This window comes from Emydura macquarii, unplaced genomic scaffold (genome assembly GCF_026122565.2).
Source record: "Emydura macquarii macquarii isolate MOO-44397 ecotype Brisbane River unplaced genomic scaffold, CSIRO-AGI_Emac_v2 contig_1477, whole genome shotgun sequence".
In the NCBI taxonomy this organism is placed as follows: domain Eukaryota; kingdom Metazoa; phylum Chordata; order Testudines; family Chelidae; genus Emydura; species Emydura macquarii.
This window is the reverse complement of record NW_027131614.1, coordinates 10,746,837-10,767,565: the sequence shown is the minus strand read 5'-3', so window position 1 is coordinate 10,767,565 and position 20,729 is coordinate 10,746,837. Positions and strand designations below refer to the sequence as shown.

The window sequence follows — 20,729 nt, the reverse complement described above, 5'->3', positions numbered from 1 at the left end:
AAGCCATTTTCTTCACATGTAAGGAGACTCAATAGCCTTATTAAAAACTGCATCAGAAGGAAACATACCACACAGGCTACAGGTTGGCTAATAGTGAAGTAACATCCAATGGCACAATACAGCAGATTCTCTTTTAAAAAAACGCAAATTAACAAGAGGTGATTTGTTTTGTGATGCGACAACACCAATATGGACAAATGACCAAGTACCGATCTGTCTGTCTCAATGAGAATAGTCAAAGTAAGAGACCAGTTCCTTCTCCTCCTCCCTGCATGACAACAGGCTTTTCCAGTTGAGACTTTCCAGACCTGGAGAAAAATTACAGCTAGCCTGCATTCCCTTGCTTAGTCATCTTGCCTGAGCTTGATGGCCCACTGGGATGCCCCGAGCTGGTGTCCATACAGGTGCTGCTACATCACAGAAAAAAAAATAATTTTCAACTCCATTTTCTGTAATGTGAATATCAACAACATGGACTAATTCCAGAGGGGTAGCCATGTTAGTCTGTATACAGCAAAAACAACGAGAGTTCTGTAGCACTTTAAAGACTAAAATTTAATTTCTGCAGGAAATACATCTGACGAAGTGGGTTACAGACCATGAAAGCCTACGCCTGCAGGAATTAAATTTGTTAGTCTTTAAAGTGCTACAAGACTCTCATTTTTGCAGTATGGACAAACGAATCTTACAGAGGCCAATTCCAGTAATAGAAAGAAATAACTAATCTAGCCCATTTTGGCTTCTCCAAAGTGATGGGTGAAGGCCATGAGCCCACTACAGTGAATGGAGATCCCTCCCATAAGACTGCTCTAGAAGGTTAAGGCCCAGTACAGCTCCATCTAGTAAATGCAGTAGAGTGGCCACTGTTCTGGTAACTTGTGAAAGCTGTCCAAGGCTGTGTTTATACTGATGGGGGCAAATTCGCCACCGCCAGATCGATCTTTCTGGATCGATGGAGAAGTCAATTTAGACCTGCTCAATTGATCAGGAAATCGACTAAGTAAATCCACCCCCTCAAGTAGCGTAGCGCTGCGTCGATGGGAATGCTGTTCCCGTCGGCACAGCGCAGTGCGAACAGCGCACACAAGGGAAGCAGAGCAGTCGATGTGAATTACGCAAACTACTCTGCGTAGTCTGCGTAACTCCTGTCAACTGCTGCCGAATCGCATGGTAAGTGTAAACCAGCCTCAACAGAGCTTTGAGGAGACAACCACTTCAGGCTCAAGCCATATCTTTCAGAGATGCTGCCTGCTGGACTACAGGCATCAGCTGACAGATCTTTCCTCAAAGTTTCTTTGGATTGGAAACACCTGAAAAGGAGGAGTGTTGGATGCAGGCTCTGATACCCATCTCCCAGCCCATGAGGATCTTTGAACAGCAAGAGAGACCGACCTTGACTTATGGAAGGGTTATGTTCAAGAAAGATAACCTGGGCAGAAATCCAGGGAACGCCAGCAGACTGAGCCTGACCACAGAGTTTGGACAGAAGATAGCTTGGAAAGGCAAGGACAGTTTCAAATGGGTCTAAACAAAGATTTAGAAGTAGAATTTAGGCTCCAAGGAATGAAAACAGAAGATTTAATAGAGAGCCTAAAGCACCCTCTACCTTACGGAAACTAGTTACAAAGTGATGTGACCCTAACAAAAAATCCGCCTACTGCGTGGAGCTGGAGACCTCTTTTTCAAACCCGTCTTGGGAGAACCTTAGGACAGGGGATTTCATGACAAAGATCACGTGCGATCAATCACACCCTGTAGTAAAAAGAGGAAGTATCCTTTTGCAGAGAAATGAACGATAAGGACTCATATTTCTAGCTTAGAGAGAAGGGAGCTTTCACGAGTCAGGCTCAAAAACTGAGGGGCATGGGGTTGAAGTGAAGGAAGGATAAGCTTCTGGTGTAGTAGCTCCTTTCAATCTACTAGGTGGAGGCTGAGAGTAAGAATAAGCCTCCTGTGGCTTCAGACTCTACTGAGGAATACAACTCTGGCAAATATGTATTTCCTAGGCTACCAAGAGGAGTCAATTATTGCAGACAGAACCTAAGGAGACCATAGGTGAACCACACCTTCCTATTATTCCACCCCAATGAAACACAGCAAAGATCCATAATAGACAAAAGATGTCCTAGCTGCTCTCGCTCTGGTCCCCTGGCTGCCTTTTGCAACTGCAAACTCTGCTGCTATTGCCAGGGCCAGCTATTTTAATTTGCAAGACAATCCTAGATTTAGAAACTTAAAATAGTGTGCAACAAAAAGCCCCAGAACAATACACAGATTTGTTAGAATTTTTTTTTTAAAGTGGAACTTTGTTGGAAACAAACTAACTTGTTGAACTTCTGGGTTTTTTAAAAAAAAAGTTTTCAGCCTGAGTCAGCAGACAGTAACACTGAACACCCTGTGCCAGATAACCATAAAGAACATGGCACATAAAAATTACCTAAACAACATAAGAAACTTCTGATTCAAATACTTCCAAAGTTTATGGAAAATTAGACATCCAGAGGTTTGTCAAAAAGATGAAGTATGTACCCTATCGAAAGAATGAGACACTGACAAGGACAATCCTCTTTTAAGTGGATTATAAAAGCATCAGAATGGATTCCCCACATATATATGACAACTTTGCTGCCCATGTGAAATGCATGGGCCCAGAAGATGTCACTTTGCCTACAAGAAGCTCCTCTACATGAAATTGCTCTTTAAAATGTAACCTGAAGAGAACCAAGTTTACCACCTTAAAACTGCTTAATCACTCAAATGAAATAGCTACTATTCCCTAGAGTGAAATATTCTGCAACTTGCAAGCTAGAAACAGCCTTAATCTAAAAATCAAGCTATATTAATGCCCACTGAAGGGACCTGAAGCAACTGCAAATTCTCTCTTCAACTCAGAAGTTCATGTAGAAAGCTAGATTATTTTGTTTTGTGATGGATCTGTAGCTGAGCAAAGTACCTGTGTGCACCAGATTTGTTCTCTTTGCTGACATAGGAAATGGAGTCTGGGACAGCTGATGAAATCATGCGGGGAATGGACACAGCTTTAGAAATTGTGGGGATCAAGCCAAGAGAGCTCAAATCAAAAACTAGGTGATCTGAATTTAGATGGCATAGAAGTAACTATGCAACGTTCAAATGATTTACAGGCCAATACACAATTTTGTGGACTGCATTAACCACAACCTAGAGCTTGCTATTTAGCTCTCAAAGATCACTCCATCCTCCCAAAACTGAATTTTAAAAACATTTTCAAAATTTTGCTATTTAAGTTCCAACTTCAAGCATTTGACCTCCAAAATCTCTGCGGCATATAGTGGGTTGCTAGTCAAAGCAGAACACTGAAAAAAAATGATGATAATAACTTGGCTATCATCTACTTCTAACATATTGCAAAAACTCATGCTCAAAGTTTATGCACCCTGAATACTCCTGTAGGAATTCTGCACCATGGCACAATGCAGAATTTGCACAGAATTTCCTTTTTTTCCTGCAGAATTGGTGTTGCAGAGCTGCTGGCCGTAACTAGGGACTGCTGGACCCAGCAGAGCCCAGCTACACAGCTCACAAATAAAAGACACTGCCAGGGGGAGGGGTTGGAGCTGGAGGGTTCCTGGCAGCTGGAGATCCCAGCATGCCCTGAAGGAAGGAGGTGGCATGCAGGAAACACCATATAAGCATGGGATCCAGGATCAGGCTATTTTCCCCTCAGGATTCCTGGGCTCTTGGATTTTTTTTTTTGGGGGGGGGGGGGGAGGAGGGGAGTTAAGGGAGTTGGTTGGTTGCAGAGAGATAGGAACTGAATTGCCATAGGGGTTTCTTTAACTCTCTACTCCTGGGGGAATCTTTGTCGTTGTCATCTGTATTTGTATTTTGGGAATTTATTTCAAAATACCAGTCAGCACCTATATTGTTACAGACATAGTTGCTTACTGGTATTTTGAAATAAATTCCCAAAATAATTTAAATGGCATGATTATATGGCATTATTTTGACAAATACAATATGAAGAATTTTTTTAAATATTGTACACAGAATTTTTAATTTTTTGGTGCAGAATTCCCTCAGGAGTATCTGAGAGAAATCAAGGCATACAAGTTTGTGAGTTTATCAAACTGCCATGATAGACTCGATCATCACTGTGACCGAAGCTCCTTGCTTTTTAAGTTGAGGGTCTCTTGCTGCTGAAGGCATCACAAAAACAAGAACTCTCAGCAATGGAAGACTATCCTAGACTATCTGGGTTCAGTGGAACTACTAATTTAAATATTATCCAGTATGACTAATGGTAGCAAAATCAGGCCTTTAATCAGATTCATTTAAGAGACTGTCTACATGAACATTTAGTTTGTAATAAATTGGGTTGTCAATCTACCTCATGCTAGTCTGTCATGGACTGTCAGTCCATGTGGACCCTACTTTGATCTAGTCCTATTTAAAAGAAGATTAGGTCAAAGTGCATTAACTTTTTTTTTTTTTTTTTTTAAATTAACAAACGCTGCACATCAGCAAGGTCCACGCAGTCCGACAGTCTGCAGCAGACTAGTTTAGGGTAGATACAGACCCTGGTTAGCAGCAAACTAAATGCTGATGTAGACAAGCCCTAACTGTACTAATAACTATACATGCAGTGACCTAAATTTACAAATTACTGTAGCATAATTTTGAGGTGTATTAACCTAAATTTAGGAAAGTACTCACTGAGATCTATTTTTGTGCTAAGTAAAAACTTTAGGGTTCAGACATAGCAAGTTGGCACATAAATACACCTTAGTGAGTGCTTTCCTAAATTTACCAAGGAAGTTCACAGTTGCTTGCTTACTCTTGGACCCTGGAATACCCTGGTATTCCTTGTAAAGTGCAGCAGGCTGAGACCTGGAAAATCTTTTTAGTACTTTGAGTTGAGGACAGAAGTTTCCTGCTTCAAAAACTTTTTTTTTTTTGGTTGTAAAAGATGGATACACCTAATAGATGAAATAGTCAACCTCTAAATCCTCTTACCAACATTTAATCTATTACTCCTCTTATCTCAGGGACCCAGGAAGTTAGTTCTTTTCCAGATCTCTGTCTTTGCCAGACACTGAGAAAGGAAGGAAGTTGCAGTGTTCAAAATCTGATGAAAAGGAGATTGAGAAGCGGGTATAATCAGCATATTGGAGGCACTGCAGACCCAAAGCCTTTGTGCTCTATTCTGGCACTCTCTTTCATACACTGAGCTAAATGGGATCTGGCAGGCATCACCCTCCAAGACCTCTCATTTAAAAAAAAAAAAAAAAAAAAAAAGAACGGAGGCCCCCAGTAACACAATCCAGCCAGTTCTACCAAGTCTTGAACACAGAGAAGCAAAGCCTTTTGGTTATGTAACTTTATTAAAGATAGCTAATAAAATAAGAACACTTGACCGCTGCCTGTTTTCAAAAGGAGGTGGGGACTATGATACTAACAGGACTCAAGAGAGCACTTCTTTAAAATCTCAAATCTTCTACTGATTTCAATAAGAGTACATATTGTTACAGCTAGATTATAGAAGAAAGAAAGTTCTTAAGAAAGTTTGATGATACTAAGACCTTGTCTACACTACAGAGTTTTGCTGACAAGTTATGCCGGCATACAGTCACTGCTGTAATTAAACTGGTATTGCATATCCTCACTATGCTCGTGTCAGTGGAGTGCATTCACACTACCAACTCTTGCACTGACACAGGGAGTAGTGCACTGTGGTAGCTATCCCACTGTGCAACTGCACGCAGTGTGCTTTGGGAAAGCTTTGCAAGGTTCTGAATCCCACCGTTTTAGGGGCATCCTTCTAGATTGACAGCTGCTTTTCAACTGCTTTGTCGGTCAAATGGACATTGCTGAACACAAGCACAAGAAGGCCACAGAAGTGTGTGTGGGGAGAGACAGACAGTGTGTGACAGGAAGTGAGTGAGTGACAGATGGTCAGTATGTGTTGGAGGACAGTGAGCATGTCTGTACACAGTCTAAGTTCATATAGAAGCCGGAAGCAACCAATCCTGAGGCAGAAGCTGGTGCACAGACATCTGTTGCCTCCCTATCTGCCCCCAGCTCAGTAGTACACCGGTGGAGGGAGAGGGACACCCCAGTATCAGCCCCACCTCCCTCCTTGGGTCTGCACAGCACATCAGGGGTCTCTCTCCCCTCCTCCCACAGCAGCAGTCCATGCTGCCTGCATGCCTGCTGTAGGAGAGCAGGACTGATTCCCTTGGAGTTCTCCCACAGCCTCCTCTCCACACAGATGAAGGAGAATGATCCACCCCTTCTCCTGTAGTCCAAGCAGGAACCAGTTTGCTGCTGGGAGCCAGCATGCTCAGCTGGGCAGTAGCTGTGTGAGGTCCCCACATTGAGAGATTTCAAAACTTCTTGGGGCTTTTAAAGGGGAGGGGTGCATACCTGTGTAGCTGGAATGCAGGGCAGTGCAGAGTTCAAAACAGTGAGCAGAGCAGTCAGAATGGGCATTGTGGGATAGCTCCTGGAGCCCAGTTACAGCACACAGCAACTAAACTGATGCTCTGTCACTCTAAGTTTGCCGCAAAAAGCTCTATGCCTTTTCTTGAGGTGGTTTTATTTTGTCACCAAAGCAGGGGAGTTTTGTTGGCGGGGGAAGCATTGTGTAGTGTGTACATGACCACTGTTTTGTCGCCAAAAGCTGACTTTTGTTGACAAAAGTCTGCAGTGTAGACCAGCCCTAAGTTTTTTCTACTCCTTTCTTGAAAGTGACTTCTGAAACTAGTTTACTTTTTGGGAAAAAAAACAAAAACAAACCCACACTTTTGGAGTGGTCAAATTATGTTACAGAACTTATACCTATTCACACCCAACAACAGCTATGATGGGATCTATACAATACTTGACTTTACAATCTAACTCAGGACAGTCACCCTTTGCTAAATAAACATATGTGCTGTTCCTTAAAATACCTTGAGCTGACCAGGTGGATAATCTTTATACCACCACCATACAGGAATCCTAAATAGATTTCTTGGAGTTGGCAAATATGACAATATTCACTGCCAACCCTGCAATAAGCATCAGCTGTGAAAAATTTTGCATTTTAGTGAAAAAAAACTTATTCAGATTACTAATGAAGCAAAAAGTAGTTTGGAACTGAAACTTACATTGTGCATGTATAAAGAACTGATATTTGTCTTTACTAAATCAAAAGACCACAGTCAATTTGTTCACATAGAACATGTTAGTAATTAGAGAATATCTGACTACACAAATATCATTGAAGCCAAGAAATTAGCAGGATTAAAAAAAAAATTAAACAATCAGAAGGAAAATGAGAACATCTTCAGCAAGAAAAATTGAAGGGAATATATACTCATTCTTCAAGGTATAAACCAATCTGACAAATATTATGAAGGCTTACAGTTTGGTGTCTAACACCCTTCTCTGAACCATCTGATAACTGACCTTTCTCCAAGACAGGATACTGATCTGCTGGACCATTCGTAAATCTAATGCCAAGTCTTATTCTCTTAAATATGCTTAATCACTTCTAAGAACAAAGGGCTGGATCCTGTCCCTGTAAAGTCAATGGCAAAAACTCCACCGACTTAAACGATGCAGGACTAGACCCCAAATGGCACGATTCAGTTATCTTTAACAACAACTGAACAGGAAGCCACTACTTTGATTTTGTCAAATTGGACTGTTTCACTACCTGCTTCATCATTGTTTCATCAACTTTGAGTGATGAAAGTTGAGATAATATTTTTATAACAAATTGATTTGAAAGTATTATTTAACATACTAGTTAAAATTGAGAATTGACCTTATAAATGAATTTTTTATTTGTGATTTTTTTAAATGTGTAATAGAAAGTCAGTCTTACTTGCCCCAAATAGGGCTTGCAGAGAAGAGGTAGTCCAATGACTGCTCCCACTGAGAAAGACAACAGCTCCATTCACAATGGAGATACTGAAACAACTATAGGTATTGCAGAGTAACTACTTAGAAAAATGCTTTAAACACATTTTTCAATAAATATGAAGCTATCTAATCAGCTCTTTGATACAGAGAATCAAAAGCACGTTCAGATGTTGGTCTATGAAAAGAAGTGAAGTTGATACAGAAGCATGTAAATTATATAATTATACTGAAACTCTCCTTCCTGGCACAGTTATGAGAGCACAGCAGTATTCACCATTAAGATTAAAAAAAATGTTTTCAGCTTACTTTTTTGGTTTTCTGGAAGTACAATTCTGGAAAAGCATGAAACCAGTATGCCAATTGTGAGATGTAGAAAAACTTCATTTGAAATCTGCATGGTACAGCAATAAAATAAATATCATTTCTGTAATTGCAATCCAAATCAAACAATTCACAAGGTTTCCTGCACACTTGTTTAACCACGGATTTTACAACAAAATTAATAAAGCATTTTCTCAACATTATTCCCAGAAATAAGGTTATTGGAAAACAACAAGATGATCCAAAAAAGATATTATGAGAACTGGCTAAAGGCTTATTAGCCCTTTCATTCTCTGCAATATTGCCCCAAAGAGATACTATTTCTGGTATTTACGTTAGAGCAGTGAGGCATCAAGTTCTAAGCAGAAATTTTAACTACCTCCATTACTCCACCCAATAGTTACTATAAACAAAATACCTACTGCATGCTATAAATCTTGCAGTATTATCACTACTTTCTAACACAGAAGAAGGAATAAACCTTACGGAATCAGCGTGTGTGGGTAGTCCTTCCACAGAGACGTTGGATCAGATACATATTTCTCCTGAAAATACATAAAATTGTTGGTTACCTTTTAAATCACAAGACAGAGGGACAATAAATACAAAAGCCAGTGATGAAAGTTTACCACATTTCCCGCTGACAACAAACATGCTTTGGAAGCAGTATAAGCTAAACTGGAAAAATGCACTCTTATTCCAGAATCAGAGCGTTCATACAGGGAGTTAGTTCCAGTACAACTATAAAGATATAATTATACCAGTAAATTTTGTCATGTTGGCAAGTGCTGAGTATTATTGGGGACAAGAAAAGACTTCTGCTTCTGGAAACTGGAATTTAACAGAGAATTTTTTGCTTTTCAGAGAATCTCAAAGCTCTTCACAAAAATTATGCCTCAACACTTGAGAGTTTGACTAGTATTTAAAATCAATTTTAGAGACAAGTAACCAGAAGCACATACAGTCCCTTGTTTACAGTCATACAGCAATGAAGGGTCAGTCAGGAGCAAAGATGAGTTCTGATCTAGTCCCATACTCAAAAATGGATTTTTTGTTTGAAAGGCAGAACCCCTAAAATCAAGCGGGGTGGGGGGGAAGAAGGGAAAGTAATTACCATCACAAGCACTAACTGGCATTCAACTGTGACATACATCCAAATAGGATAGGCAAAAGACTTCTCTGATCTAATATTAAAATACATGGCTGAAAACTACAGTAAGTAATTTTCATAAGACAAAAGTTAGATGAGCAAGTGATTGAGATCTGACAATATAAATGAAAGATAAAAGACATACTCACAGAGACAAGAATACTTGTGCCCCAGACACATGAGAAGAGGTAGAATGCACTAAGTTGTCCAGATTCATTGAACTTGCTGTGTTTTGTTTTGGAAAAGTGCATTCTCCTGTTAATTTTCTAAAATAAAAGTTATTTATGTTATTGATAAACATGTTAAACAATTTGTTTTAAGAGGAAAATGGTTTCTTATGTACAATTTTCATAAAATATTAAAATAGAAATCAAAGTAGCCACACATTCTAATTAAATCTTACAATGCTAATTTATACCATATTTATCTTAATGGAAGAAATTCATACTTGGCACTTACATCCAGCACATACTCCTGAATAATGGCATGTATGATTATTGCTACCAGCATATAGAAGAAAACTGTAGCCAAGTCCTTGATACCATAATGATAGAGAGAGATTGTTTCTGCAGATTGTTCTTCTGAAGGAGAAAAACAAAGAGTTTTATCTTTAGAAAGCTGATTATGAAGACCCTGTTTAGTTCAATTATTAATAAGTTTGTCTATTTCTCAAAGCAGTATGTTAAGACAACAGATCAATTCTTAGTTTGTGCGGGATACAAATTTAAATTAAATTAATGATTCATCATTGGATAACTCACTGGATTTGATTATAATAATCAACTCCCTCCCACTAAACTAAATGTGTTTCTGGAAAGCTGTACAACAGAAAAGATAACGAATGTATTAAAACTCAACTCTTACAGTTCCTTCTTGACTACTTTAAATTATTTGTCCCCCTCTGACTAGCAAACATACATGTACATGTCTGCATCAAAAATGTTATCACAAGACTAATCTCAAGTGATAGAATTTAAGAACTACCTGGGGCTCCATCCAGACTTACACAGGGTGACTCTTACAATGAACACTCAATCTCAGAGAGTACAGGATACCAACAATTTATGAAAATTCTGTCTAGTCCATGGGACTAGTGTCTAAATTCTCAAAAGATACATACCAGTAGCAGGAATGGTAACATTGTACTGAAGTGTAACAAAAATAACAGCTGCTTTTGCTGTAATCTGAAAGAACAAGACAAAATAAGTGCTACAAGATCTAAATTAAAATAAACCAAAGTTTACTATCAGAAACACACATCCAGCATGGCTGGGACTGGAAAAGCAATGAAGGCAGTGTGCTTGGCAATGATGATAGGAAAGGAATCTTCCGTCATCCCAAAGTCACCTGATTTGACTGATTTTCAATAGGCAGAACAACCTATCTAGGAAAGCAAACTCCCACAATGCAGGGATTGAGTATTGCCAGAATAACAATCCTCCCTAAAAAGTCTCCCCCCAAAACTACAGACTTACCAATTAGCCCCTTTCCACTATTTAGACTAACAACACAAGCTGCAATTCCCTCTCCAACATGCTCCACCCTAATACACCAACGTTTTGCAGTGCCTAGTTGCCTATTTTTAGGCCACTACCTTTGACCTTATTTTTAGTTGACAGTGGTTATAGCCTTGTTTCAAACTCAATTTTAACATTCCATCTTAAATTTAAAAAAAAAGATCACACAATAAACAGGAGGGTAGAGATGGCAGAAAGAACAGAAAACTGAGGCTGACAGACCCTTTTAAAAAAAATTAATTGCATACCACGCTGAAAAGAATTAGAAACCTTTTAATACCAGACAACACAGAAATACGTGCACACAAAAAAGTAAAACAAGGTGAACAGAATATAGCTACAGTGATGGCATTGTCTATTCTAGACTATATGTAAAAAAAGATGTAAAAGAAAGGCAGAATAAAATTGCTACCTTTTTTTTGGGGGAAAAAAATAATTAAAAAAAAATAAGAGCAGCAGCACATTCTTATATTTTCTACTTCTACTTCTGAACAAGAAACATGGTGTAAAATAGTAAAGACTGAAAAAGCTGCTATGAAGTCCACCCAATATCCTACAAACAGTTTATTAAAAAAAAACAAAAAAAAAAAACCCACTGAAATCAAGTTAGACTATCTGGCACTGAAGAGTTTAAGTGATCCAACTAGCTCTCTAGTGCCATACCATCCATCACTCCTTATCACTCCTATCCAGTTTATACTATCCATGCAACATTTACCCCATATGTTTGGAAAAGTATTTACAAAAATCAACATATGTAAAGACCATAAAAAAATCCCATTTGCCATACAAGAGAACAATTTCCAGTAGTCACCTAGTAATTCTTTATTTATTCTTTGCTTTTAGCACTCTATAATATCTTTATCTCTTTCATTTCACAGAATACATATTGACATTAAGTACAATGCACAGTGGACCGCTTTTGTTGAGACTGAACTAACAAAAGAATAAGGCTCTGCAAATCTTTAAAACATTCATATTAAAAGCAACTACTAAAGAAGGTCCTTGTAGGTAAAGATTAGCATACAGTGGAAAGACTGAACACAAAATTAAAAAGTTACACTCCAGTATACAAAAATCTTTAGGGCATTAGCAAGATCAGTTACTACAACAAACAATAAGATATTAACACTTTGTTTTTGAAAACAGTGAATCACAGCTGTACATGAAAAGGAAAAAAATTCAAATCCAACCTTGTTCCTCTCCCCACAAAAACACCGCCTTCACATCCAAAAACATCTGGGAAGACAGACATGTCCGCCTTTAACAACCAACCCTTAGTGTAGCACAGGAGAGTTATAAATGTCTTTTAAAAACCCTAATCTCCAATCTAGGTTGATAATCTGGGACCTTCTGATGCTAAATATTACTTAAAATTGGAAAAAACTAATTAAAAAAAACTAGTCATATAAGCATTTTATCTATAAATCTTCAGGCTGCTCACCAAATTAATAGAGTATTGATTATATTCTTAAGAATCATGGTGACACTGACAGACTGTTAGCACACTGAATTGAGGCTATAAATGAGACTCCCTCATCTTGGCTCAAGATAAGTGAGTGTTATTCTGAAGGGAGCAGGTATATTACCAGTCTTTGTCAATCTCTTCAATAAGCAATTGAACAAGGCAAAAGAGACATTTTGCAAAATAGAAGACCAAGTGCACAAGTCTGCCATTTCTTTTTCATCTTAGTGACTTAAAAGAAAATTTAGGGTGCAGACTAGTTTTAATTTTCAGCCTGATCAGATGAGCTTGACAGTAAGTGTACTCTGGCTTTTAACCACTGTCTCAGAAGCAGCCAGAAAATAACTGGATTTCAGTTATCCCTATATGAATTTTGTTGTCCCAGGCAGTTGCATAATAGGACTTTTCTGTCCTGTTGTCATAAGAACTCGGTTATGCGAGGGAATGCAGACAGATGCATCTTTAAAGCTAATGCATGCTTAGAAGTGGGATGCTAAGGCCACGTTTACACATGTAAACTGAGCTTTCCCACTGGCATAAAAAAAACCACCCCAGGAATGGCATAAGCTATGTTGGCGGGAGGAATATTCACAGTCATCCCTGAGCAATAGTAAGTGATACCAACATAAGCAGTAGTGTAGACATAGCCTGAATCTTCACTAATTCCAAATGGGTTTTGCATGGTAAGATCATCCAACTTCCCAATAATTACTATCCAAACAAGCAATCTAAACTACTGAATTGCAAGGGCAGGAAGACAGAAGGCATCTGCTCACCAACAGCTGCCTGGCGATGTAAAGCGCACCTGCGGGTGTCCCTGTTTGTGCTCCCCGCCCAGTGCTGCTGTTGTGTATCACACGTGTTTGCGGCGGGGGGTGTGAACCACACAGCCAGGAAGCAGCGGCTCCTGACGGCTCAGGAGAGGGGCGGAAGAGCCTGGCAGCCGCTGTCAAGCAGGGGAACGGGCAGTCTGAGACACGTCACCTTTCCCGGGAGCTAGCCGGGGGCAGGGCCAGCGCCTCGCCCTATGGGGCTGGTCCTGCGGCCCAGCCACCACATAGAGAAGAGGAAACGCGCTCCCCCCACTGCTTACACGGGGCAGCCTAGTGGGCCTGGGCCCCAGCCGCCGCTCCATCGCCCCTCCTCCCCCCGCGCTCCTCCGCCCCCCGGGCAGCCGCGCCGCTCCGACTGCCACGTAACCTCGCCGAGGGCAGGAACCGCACGGCGCCGCCAGCGCACACGGGGGAGGCAGCGCTTCCCCCAGCCCCGGCTGCAGCGCTAGGGCTACTACCCCGGGCAGGGCCGCGTCCCAAGGAGCTGGGCCTGGCCCAGCTCGAACAGCCGCTGCCCCAATACACTCCCCCCGCCCCCAGTTTGCTCCCACCCCGTGCAATGCCAGCGAGCGGGCCAGGCGGTTTCCCCGCTGGCTGAGGACAAGGTGGAGGTGGCGGGGGAGGGACACGTCACCAGGGGCCCCCCAGGAAGGGGGAAGGCCCCGCACCCCGGAGGCAGGTGAGGTGTGGCCGGCCTCCCCCCGCCGAGCGGGAGGAGGAGACTCAGCAACCCGATCCCCGCCCGGCTGGGCCAGCTCAGCGTATCAGCTACACACACATCCACCCTGCCGGGCAGCGCGGCGGCCCCTCCACCCACCCCGCAAGGCTCGAGCGAGGCCCCCACTCCCGCGGACAGGGCACTAGGGGCGAGCAGGGGGCGACCCCGCAGCCGCCCGCTCAGCCTGCCCGGGGCGTGTGAGCAGCAGCAGCAGGTTCCCCCACCCGGCCGGCCGGCCGAGGGCGGCGGGCTCACCTCGAACATGAGCCCCAGCAGGAAGACCATCGCCACGCAGGAGACGATGTCCGCGTGGTTCTGCACGATGAACTCGTGGCTCAGCACGGGCGGGTTCTTGCTGCTCTTCTTGCGGATCGCCATGGTGGCGGCGAAGGGCAACAGGAGAGAGAGAGAGCGCGCGAGACTCGCAGCCGCCGCGCCGCGGCCAGGAAAGGGGGGTGGGGGGGGGAGCAGGGGGCGGCCGCCCAAAGCGAGCGGACTCGGAGCGGCACGTTCGGCCCCGCCCAGTTGCTCTAGCGCTCGCTCGGCGCCCAGGAGGGGAGGGAAGGGAACCAACCAACTGGCTCCTCCCTCCCTCCCAGGCAGCTCCGCACGCCGCCTCCTGCGGCCAGAGAGCGACCCCTTGACTGGACGCTAGAAGGCCGCAGCGCCACCTGTTGGCCGGCGGCGACGCCCGACTCCTCCTTCCGGGCAGAAGGGGCGCTTGGTGGGAGCCTGCCCGCTAACGCGGCGGCCTTCCGTCGCCCCGTTGTGGCACGCGCCGCTGAGCTGACATTCAAACTGACCAATCACAACAAGGCCCCGCCGCAAGGTAGAAAGTCCCGCCGACTTGTGGCCTGTCTCCCACTCCAGAGGGCAGCGCGCTGGGGGCTCGGCACAGCCCTGCAGCCACCCCGGAGCGCTCACAGATGCCCTCAAGCGTCAGCTCCTGCCCCCGACGCCGCCAGGACTCTGTGGCCTGCTCTGCGCTCGCTGCCCCTGCTCCCAGTCCTGCATATACCGGGGGGGAGGCGGTTTTCGCTCCGGTGCAGGAGCCCTGCCCCCTTCCGTCTGCTCCCAAATCCACCCGCTCCCTCCCTCAGGCCAGGCTCCCCTGCCTCCGCTGGGCTTCCTCACCCTCTCCCAGGTGGGTCCCTCCCTCAAGGGGCTGCTCCTCGGCCTGAGGGAGGAGCGGGGCTGAACAAAGAAGAGAAAACTCATCCTGGCACAGCGCTGATTGACTGCTCGCCCCCATCAGGCGGGCAGGTGGGACAGGCAGCTGCTCAGAGGGGGCTTCTCCCCCCTCCTTCCCAGGCTCACATGTCAGGGGTTTTGGCTCAGGCCTTGTCTACGCCAGCGCTTAGGCTGGCAAAACTTTTGTTGCTGGGGAGTGTGAAAAAAAACCACACCCACAAGCGACATACATTTTGCCAGCATAAGTGCTAGTGTGGACAGTGCTATGTCAGCAGGAGACATACCTACTGCCACTTGTTCAGGTGGTTTTAAGATGTCAGAGGGAGAGCTCTCTCCTGTCGATATAACTTGACTACACAAGCACTCCTCAGGCCATCCCTGTGCACATAAATAGTCTTTTCTGGGGGGCAACGCTCTGCATAACTGGAGCATCAACGAGGAAGCCCATCCCTGCCACACCTAATAAGTTTTTTCACCTGAACACATAGAGGATGTAACCCCAGCACTGTGATTTACATTACATACTCACCAGGTGTACCTTCTCTGTCAGTCACACCACTGTCCTGCGTCTAGCTGGGCTGCTCCAGGGTAACAAACAGCTCTTAGCTTTCGGATGGATGCCCTACTTACCTGCCTCCTGTTCTCCTCCTCTTCCTTGTCCACAGTCTCATCGTCACTGAGCCTCGACTCAGATTCCCCCCAAGGTATCTACACTGTGTGTGGGGGCAGTGGTGGGGTCAGCTCCTCGTAGAAGCAGCATGTCTTTGGTAACAAGCCAGAACAACCGTTTGCCTCCCTTGTTTTTTTGATACTCCTGCCTCAGCTCTTTGATTTTAACACGGCACTGCTACGTGTCCCTGTTGTGCCCCTTCTCCAACCTGCTGCGTGATACCTTTTCAAAGATATCCAGATTTCTTTTCCTGAATTGGAGCTGAGCCAGAACGGACTCTTCTCCCCACAGACCGATGAGATCCAACACCTCAGGTCTACTCCAAGCTAGAGCACATTTGGGGCGAGCAGTAGCCATGATCAGTTGTGCTGGCAAGCTCTCCACATTGACCAAACAGGGGAAGGGCTGTTTCCTGTGTATGTGGCCATGGTCCAGAGCGGTCACAGAAGAGTATTATGGGATATCATTGGCCTCCAGGGGGTGTTGATTTACACAACACTCTACCTACACTGCCATTCATTCAACCCATCCACTTTGATTTTAGTGCTATGCCTCTTGCAGAGGTGATTTTATTACATTGATGTTCCCGGCCCACACAACTCACTTTTTGAAATAACTTCTCTTGACAGCTGTATTCCTCAAGAACTAAAAAGCTGTCAACTTCAACAGGCTATAAGGCTTTCTTGGCAACTGGGCTAGTGCTTTGGAATTAATTACCAGAAGACAACCAAAAAATCTCTGTATAGAATGAAATGTAAATTTCATTTCTCTGACAGCTCTCTCTCAGCTGCAACTAACATCAGAAAAAAATAAGATACAGGAGGAAAGATGAAAGCAAGGAGAACAGGCAGAGAGGGGAGAAAGAAATAAAGCAAGACTATGCTGAAGAAGTGGGGTAAAAACTTGGAGCACCATTTACTGTGATTCTGTGTTGGGAGGTGCTCAGATGTAGTTGCATCCATCAATGTCAGATAAGAGATTATTTGCTCTTAAAACAATAAGAGTAGGGAATATCTGCATATTGTTCAAAATAATTTGGAATTCATGCAACAAATAAAACAGAAAAAAAAATGATTCTGTGGTTAAAACACAGGACTGGTAGTCAGGAGTTCAGGGTTTAGTTTTCAACTGTCACAGCCTTCTGCCTTAGTTTTCCCCATCAGTAAAATGGGGATACAGTACTTTCCTGTCCCATAAATATATTGGAAACAGTAATTAATTGGTTTAGAAGCTCTCGGACATATTCAAGAGTCACAGTAAAAATGTATTAAATGGGAATATCAGATGATATATCTGAAAATGATTAGCAGCACCAGAAATGTGCAAGGATTCCTTTTTTCTCCTTCCCTTGTTTCAAAACTGCAGAATTTCTGCAGGGGGTTATTTTTAATATGTATTCCACTTGGCACTTATATTTTATCACACCAGATTTTCTTTACACCTTAAGAGTCGAACATTTTTAGGCAAGTTACCAACCCTTTATAACCCCCTAATTTATAAAGAACATACAGAAAACGTGCAGAAGAAAGTGCAGAAAAGGACCTGGGGGTAACAGTGGATAAAAAGCTGGATAAGAGTCAGCAGTGTGCCCTGGCTGTCAAGAAGGCTAATAGCATATTGGGCTGCATTAGGAGGGGCATTGCCAGAAGGACGCGGGAAGTGATTATTCCCCTCTATTCGGCATTGGTGAGGCCGCATTTAGAGTATTGTGTCCAGTTTTGGGCCCCCCACTACAAAAAGGATGTAGACAAGTTGGAGAGAGTACAGCAGAGGGCAACAAAAATGATTAGGGGGCTGGAGCACAGGACTTATGAGGAGAGGCTAAGGGAACTGGGCTTGTTTAGTCTGCAAAAGAGAAGAATGAGGGGGGATTTGATAGCAGCCTTTAACTACCTGAAATGGGGTTCCAGGGAGGATGGGGCTAGGCTGTTCTCGGTGGTGGCAGATCACAGAACAAGGAGCAACGGTCTCAAGTTGCAGTTGGGGAGGTCTAGGTTGTACATTAGGAAAAAGTTTTTCACTAGGAGGGTGGTGAAGCACTGGAATGGGTTACCTAGGGAGGTGGTGGAATCTCCATCTTTAGAGGTTTTTAAGATGAGGCTTGACAAAGCCCAGGCTGGGATGAGGTCCCTTCCAACTCTAATATTCTATATGAATTAAAATACTGTGATAACTATAAATTTTTCAAGCAGGAGAAAACAAGGTCACTTACCAGTAACTGCTGTTCTTTGAGATGTGTTTCTCATGTCCATTCCACTATAGGTGTGTGCACGCCTCCATGCACGGTTACCTGGAACTTTCTTCCCCTTTGCTGATCCCGTAGGGCCGGCTTTGGCACCCCCTGGAGCCCCGCAGACATGCAGCGGTATATGAAGCGCTGCTGGCCCTACGCCCTCTCAGTCCCTTCTTTCTGCCAACTCTGGCAGCGTGGACGCGGGGTGGGTTGTGAAATGGACATGAGCAACACATCTCAAAGAACATCAGTTACTGGTAAGTAACCTTGTTTTCTTCTTCGAGTGCTTGCTCATGTCCATTCCACTATAAGTGACTAACAAGCAATACCTTTGAAGGTGGGTAGGAGTTACTACTGCCCTCAGCACCGTTCTGCCGAATCCCGCGTCCTCTCTCGCCTACCGGACAATGGTGTAGTAAGACGTGAAGATATGCACCAACAACCATGTGGCAGCTTTGCAGATGTCCTGCAGGGGCACTCTCTCCAGAAAGGTTGTAGATGAGGCTTGGCTCTGGTTGAGTGCGCTGTGATGGTTCCCGGAAGCGGCACCTTCGCCTGCTAGTAGCAGAACTTGATGGATGATGTAATCCATGAGGAGATGCGTTGGGTGGAGACAGTTGAGCCTTTCATCTGGTCGGCCCCTGCAACGAAGAGCTGCATCGATTTCCGGAATGGCTTTGTACGCTCGATGTAGGCGGCCAGGGCTCATCTCACGTCCAGCGAATGCCATCTCCTCTTCTCTTCCGAACCTTGAGGTCTGGGAAAAAACACGGGGAGAAAAATATCTTAGTTACAATGAAATTGGGAAACCACCTTGGGTAGGAAGGCCAGATGCAGCCTCAGCTGAACCTTGTCCTTAGAGAATACTGTATAAGGGGGCTCCGAGGTCAAAGCCCTAATCTCGGAGACCCTCCTGGCTGAAGTAATGGCCACCAGGAAGGCTACCTTCCATGAAAGCAGGAGCAGAAGGCATGAAGCCATGGGTTCGAAGGGGGACCCCCGTGAGTCTTCAGACGTCCAGCTTGAGATCCCAGGGAGGCACCGGATCACAGACCTGAGGATAAAGCCTCTCCACCCCTTGAGGAACCTGACCGACATGGGATGGGAGAACAGCGATCTCCCCTCTAGCGGCTGATGGAAGGCCAAAATGGCCACCAGGTGAACCTTCAACGAGGCCAGCGCCAGACCCTGGAGCTTTAGCTGGAACAGGTACTCCAGGATCGCCTGTATAAGCGAGAGACTGGGTGGGATGCCTCAGGACTCCGCCCAACAGGTAAACCGCCTCTACTTAGCCTGATACACGACCTGTGTGGAAAGTTTCCTGCTGCCAAGCAGGACTTGCTGGACCTACACCGAGCAGGCTCTCTCTCCCTCCGTCAGCCACAGAGCCTCCAGGCTGTGAGGTGCAGGGAGTCTAGGCCCAGGTGCAACAGGCGACCGTGGTCCTGGGATAGAAGATCATGCCGCCTCAGTAGCTCCAGGGGTGGGGCGATCGAAAGATCCAGCAGCATGTTGAACCAATGCTGTCTCGGCCAGGCTGGAGTGATGAGTATAACGTTCACCCTGTCCCTCTTTATTTTCAGCAGGACCTTGGGCAGGAGCAGAATGGGCAGGAACGCATACATGAGAGGCCCTGTCCAGTCCATCAGGAACGCGTCGGAAATCGACCCAATCTCACGACCCCGGAGCGAGCAGAACCTCGGACACTCCGTGTTCCAGGCCGACATGAATAGGTCCAGTTGGGGAATGCCCCACTTTTAGAAGTTCATAGCCACCACCTTTGGGTGCAATGACCAGTCGTGGCGTGGTAGAAATGACCTGCTGAGGCAATCCACCTCATTGTTCCTCACTCTGGGGAGGTGAGAGGCAGTCAAGTGGAAGTCGTGCCTCATGGCAAAGTCACACAGACAGGAAGCTTCCTTGCAGAGCGCCGAGGAGTGTGCCCCTCCCTGCCTGTTTACGTAAAACATGGCTGCGGTGTTGTCCGTCAGCACCTGCACCACTCTGCCTGTCAGGAATCAGAGGAACACCTTGCATGCTAGGCGAGTGGCCCTCAGCTCCTTCATGTTGATGTGCAGGAGCTTCTCCTCCCCCAACCAGAGCCCCTGAATGCCTAGGTTGGCGCTGATGTGGGCTCCCCATCCTACGTCCGACGCATCAGAAATTAGGGTGACCGACAGGAACGGAATGCCCTTCATCACTGCTCTGGGAGTCTGCCACTAGTTTAGGAAGGCTAAGACGGATGGGGGAACTGTGACCACCTGATCCAATGGGGTCTGCTCAGCACATATATTGAGGCCAACCAAACGGTCTGAGCCTCAGGCGAGCTAGTCTCACTACGTACGTGCAGACTGCCATGTGGTCTAAGAGCTGTAGGCAGTGCCTGGCTGTTGTCGTGGGGCATCGGTGCAGCTGGGGGATGATAGAGACCATTGCCTCGAAACGTGGCTGAGGCAGGAAGGCTCTGGCCTGGGAAGCGTCCAGGGTGGCCCCAAGGAATTCTATGCATTGCACTAGGGTTAGTGTGGACTTTTGCTCGTTTATGAGCAGTCCCAGCCTGCTGCACGTGGAGCAAGTGAGGGTCATGCTCTCCTGCACTTGGGACCTGGACCTGCCCCTGATCAGCCAATTGTCTAGGTAAGGAAAAATTTGCACGCCTTTTCGTCTCAGGTGGGCAGCCACTATCGCCATGCACTTGGTCAACACCCTTGGAGCCGAAGACAGGCCAAAGAGTAGGGCTG

At 45.0% G+C, this 20,729-nt stretch overlaps 1 protein-coding gene across 1 annotated transcript in view; it reads right to left on the bottom strand.

The window, feature by feature from the left end:
• The window catches only part of TRAM1 (translocation associated membrane protein 1), a 28,576-nt gene extending 14,241 nt beyond the window's left edge, over nt 1–14,335 (bottom strand). The window contains exons 1-6 of the mRNA XM_067553630.1: nt 14,150–14,335; nt 10,482–10,545; nt 9,821–9,942; nt 9,511–9,627; nt 8,698–8,756; nt 8,197–8,281 (exon numbers count right to left, since the gene is read on the bottom strand). Coding sequence (XP_067409731.1) covers nt 8,197–8,281; nt 8,698–8,756; nt 9,511–9,627; nt 9,821–9,942; nt 10,482–10,545; nt 14,150–14,272 — 570 coding nt within the window. The 5' untranslated portion in view covers nt 14,273–14,335. The remainder of the gene's footprint in view (nt 1–8,196; nt 8,282–8,697; nt 8,757–9,510; nt 9,628–9,820; nt 9,943–10,481; nt 10,546–14,149) is intronic.
• Nucleotides 14,336–20,729: the final 6,394 nt, after the last annotated feature.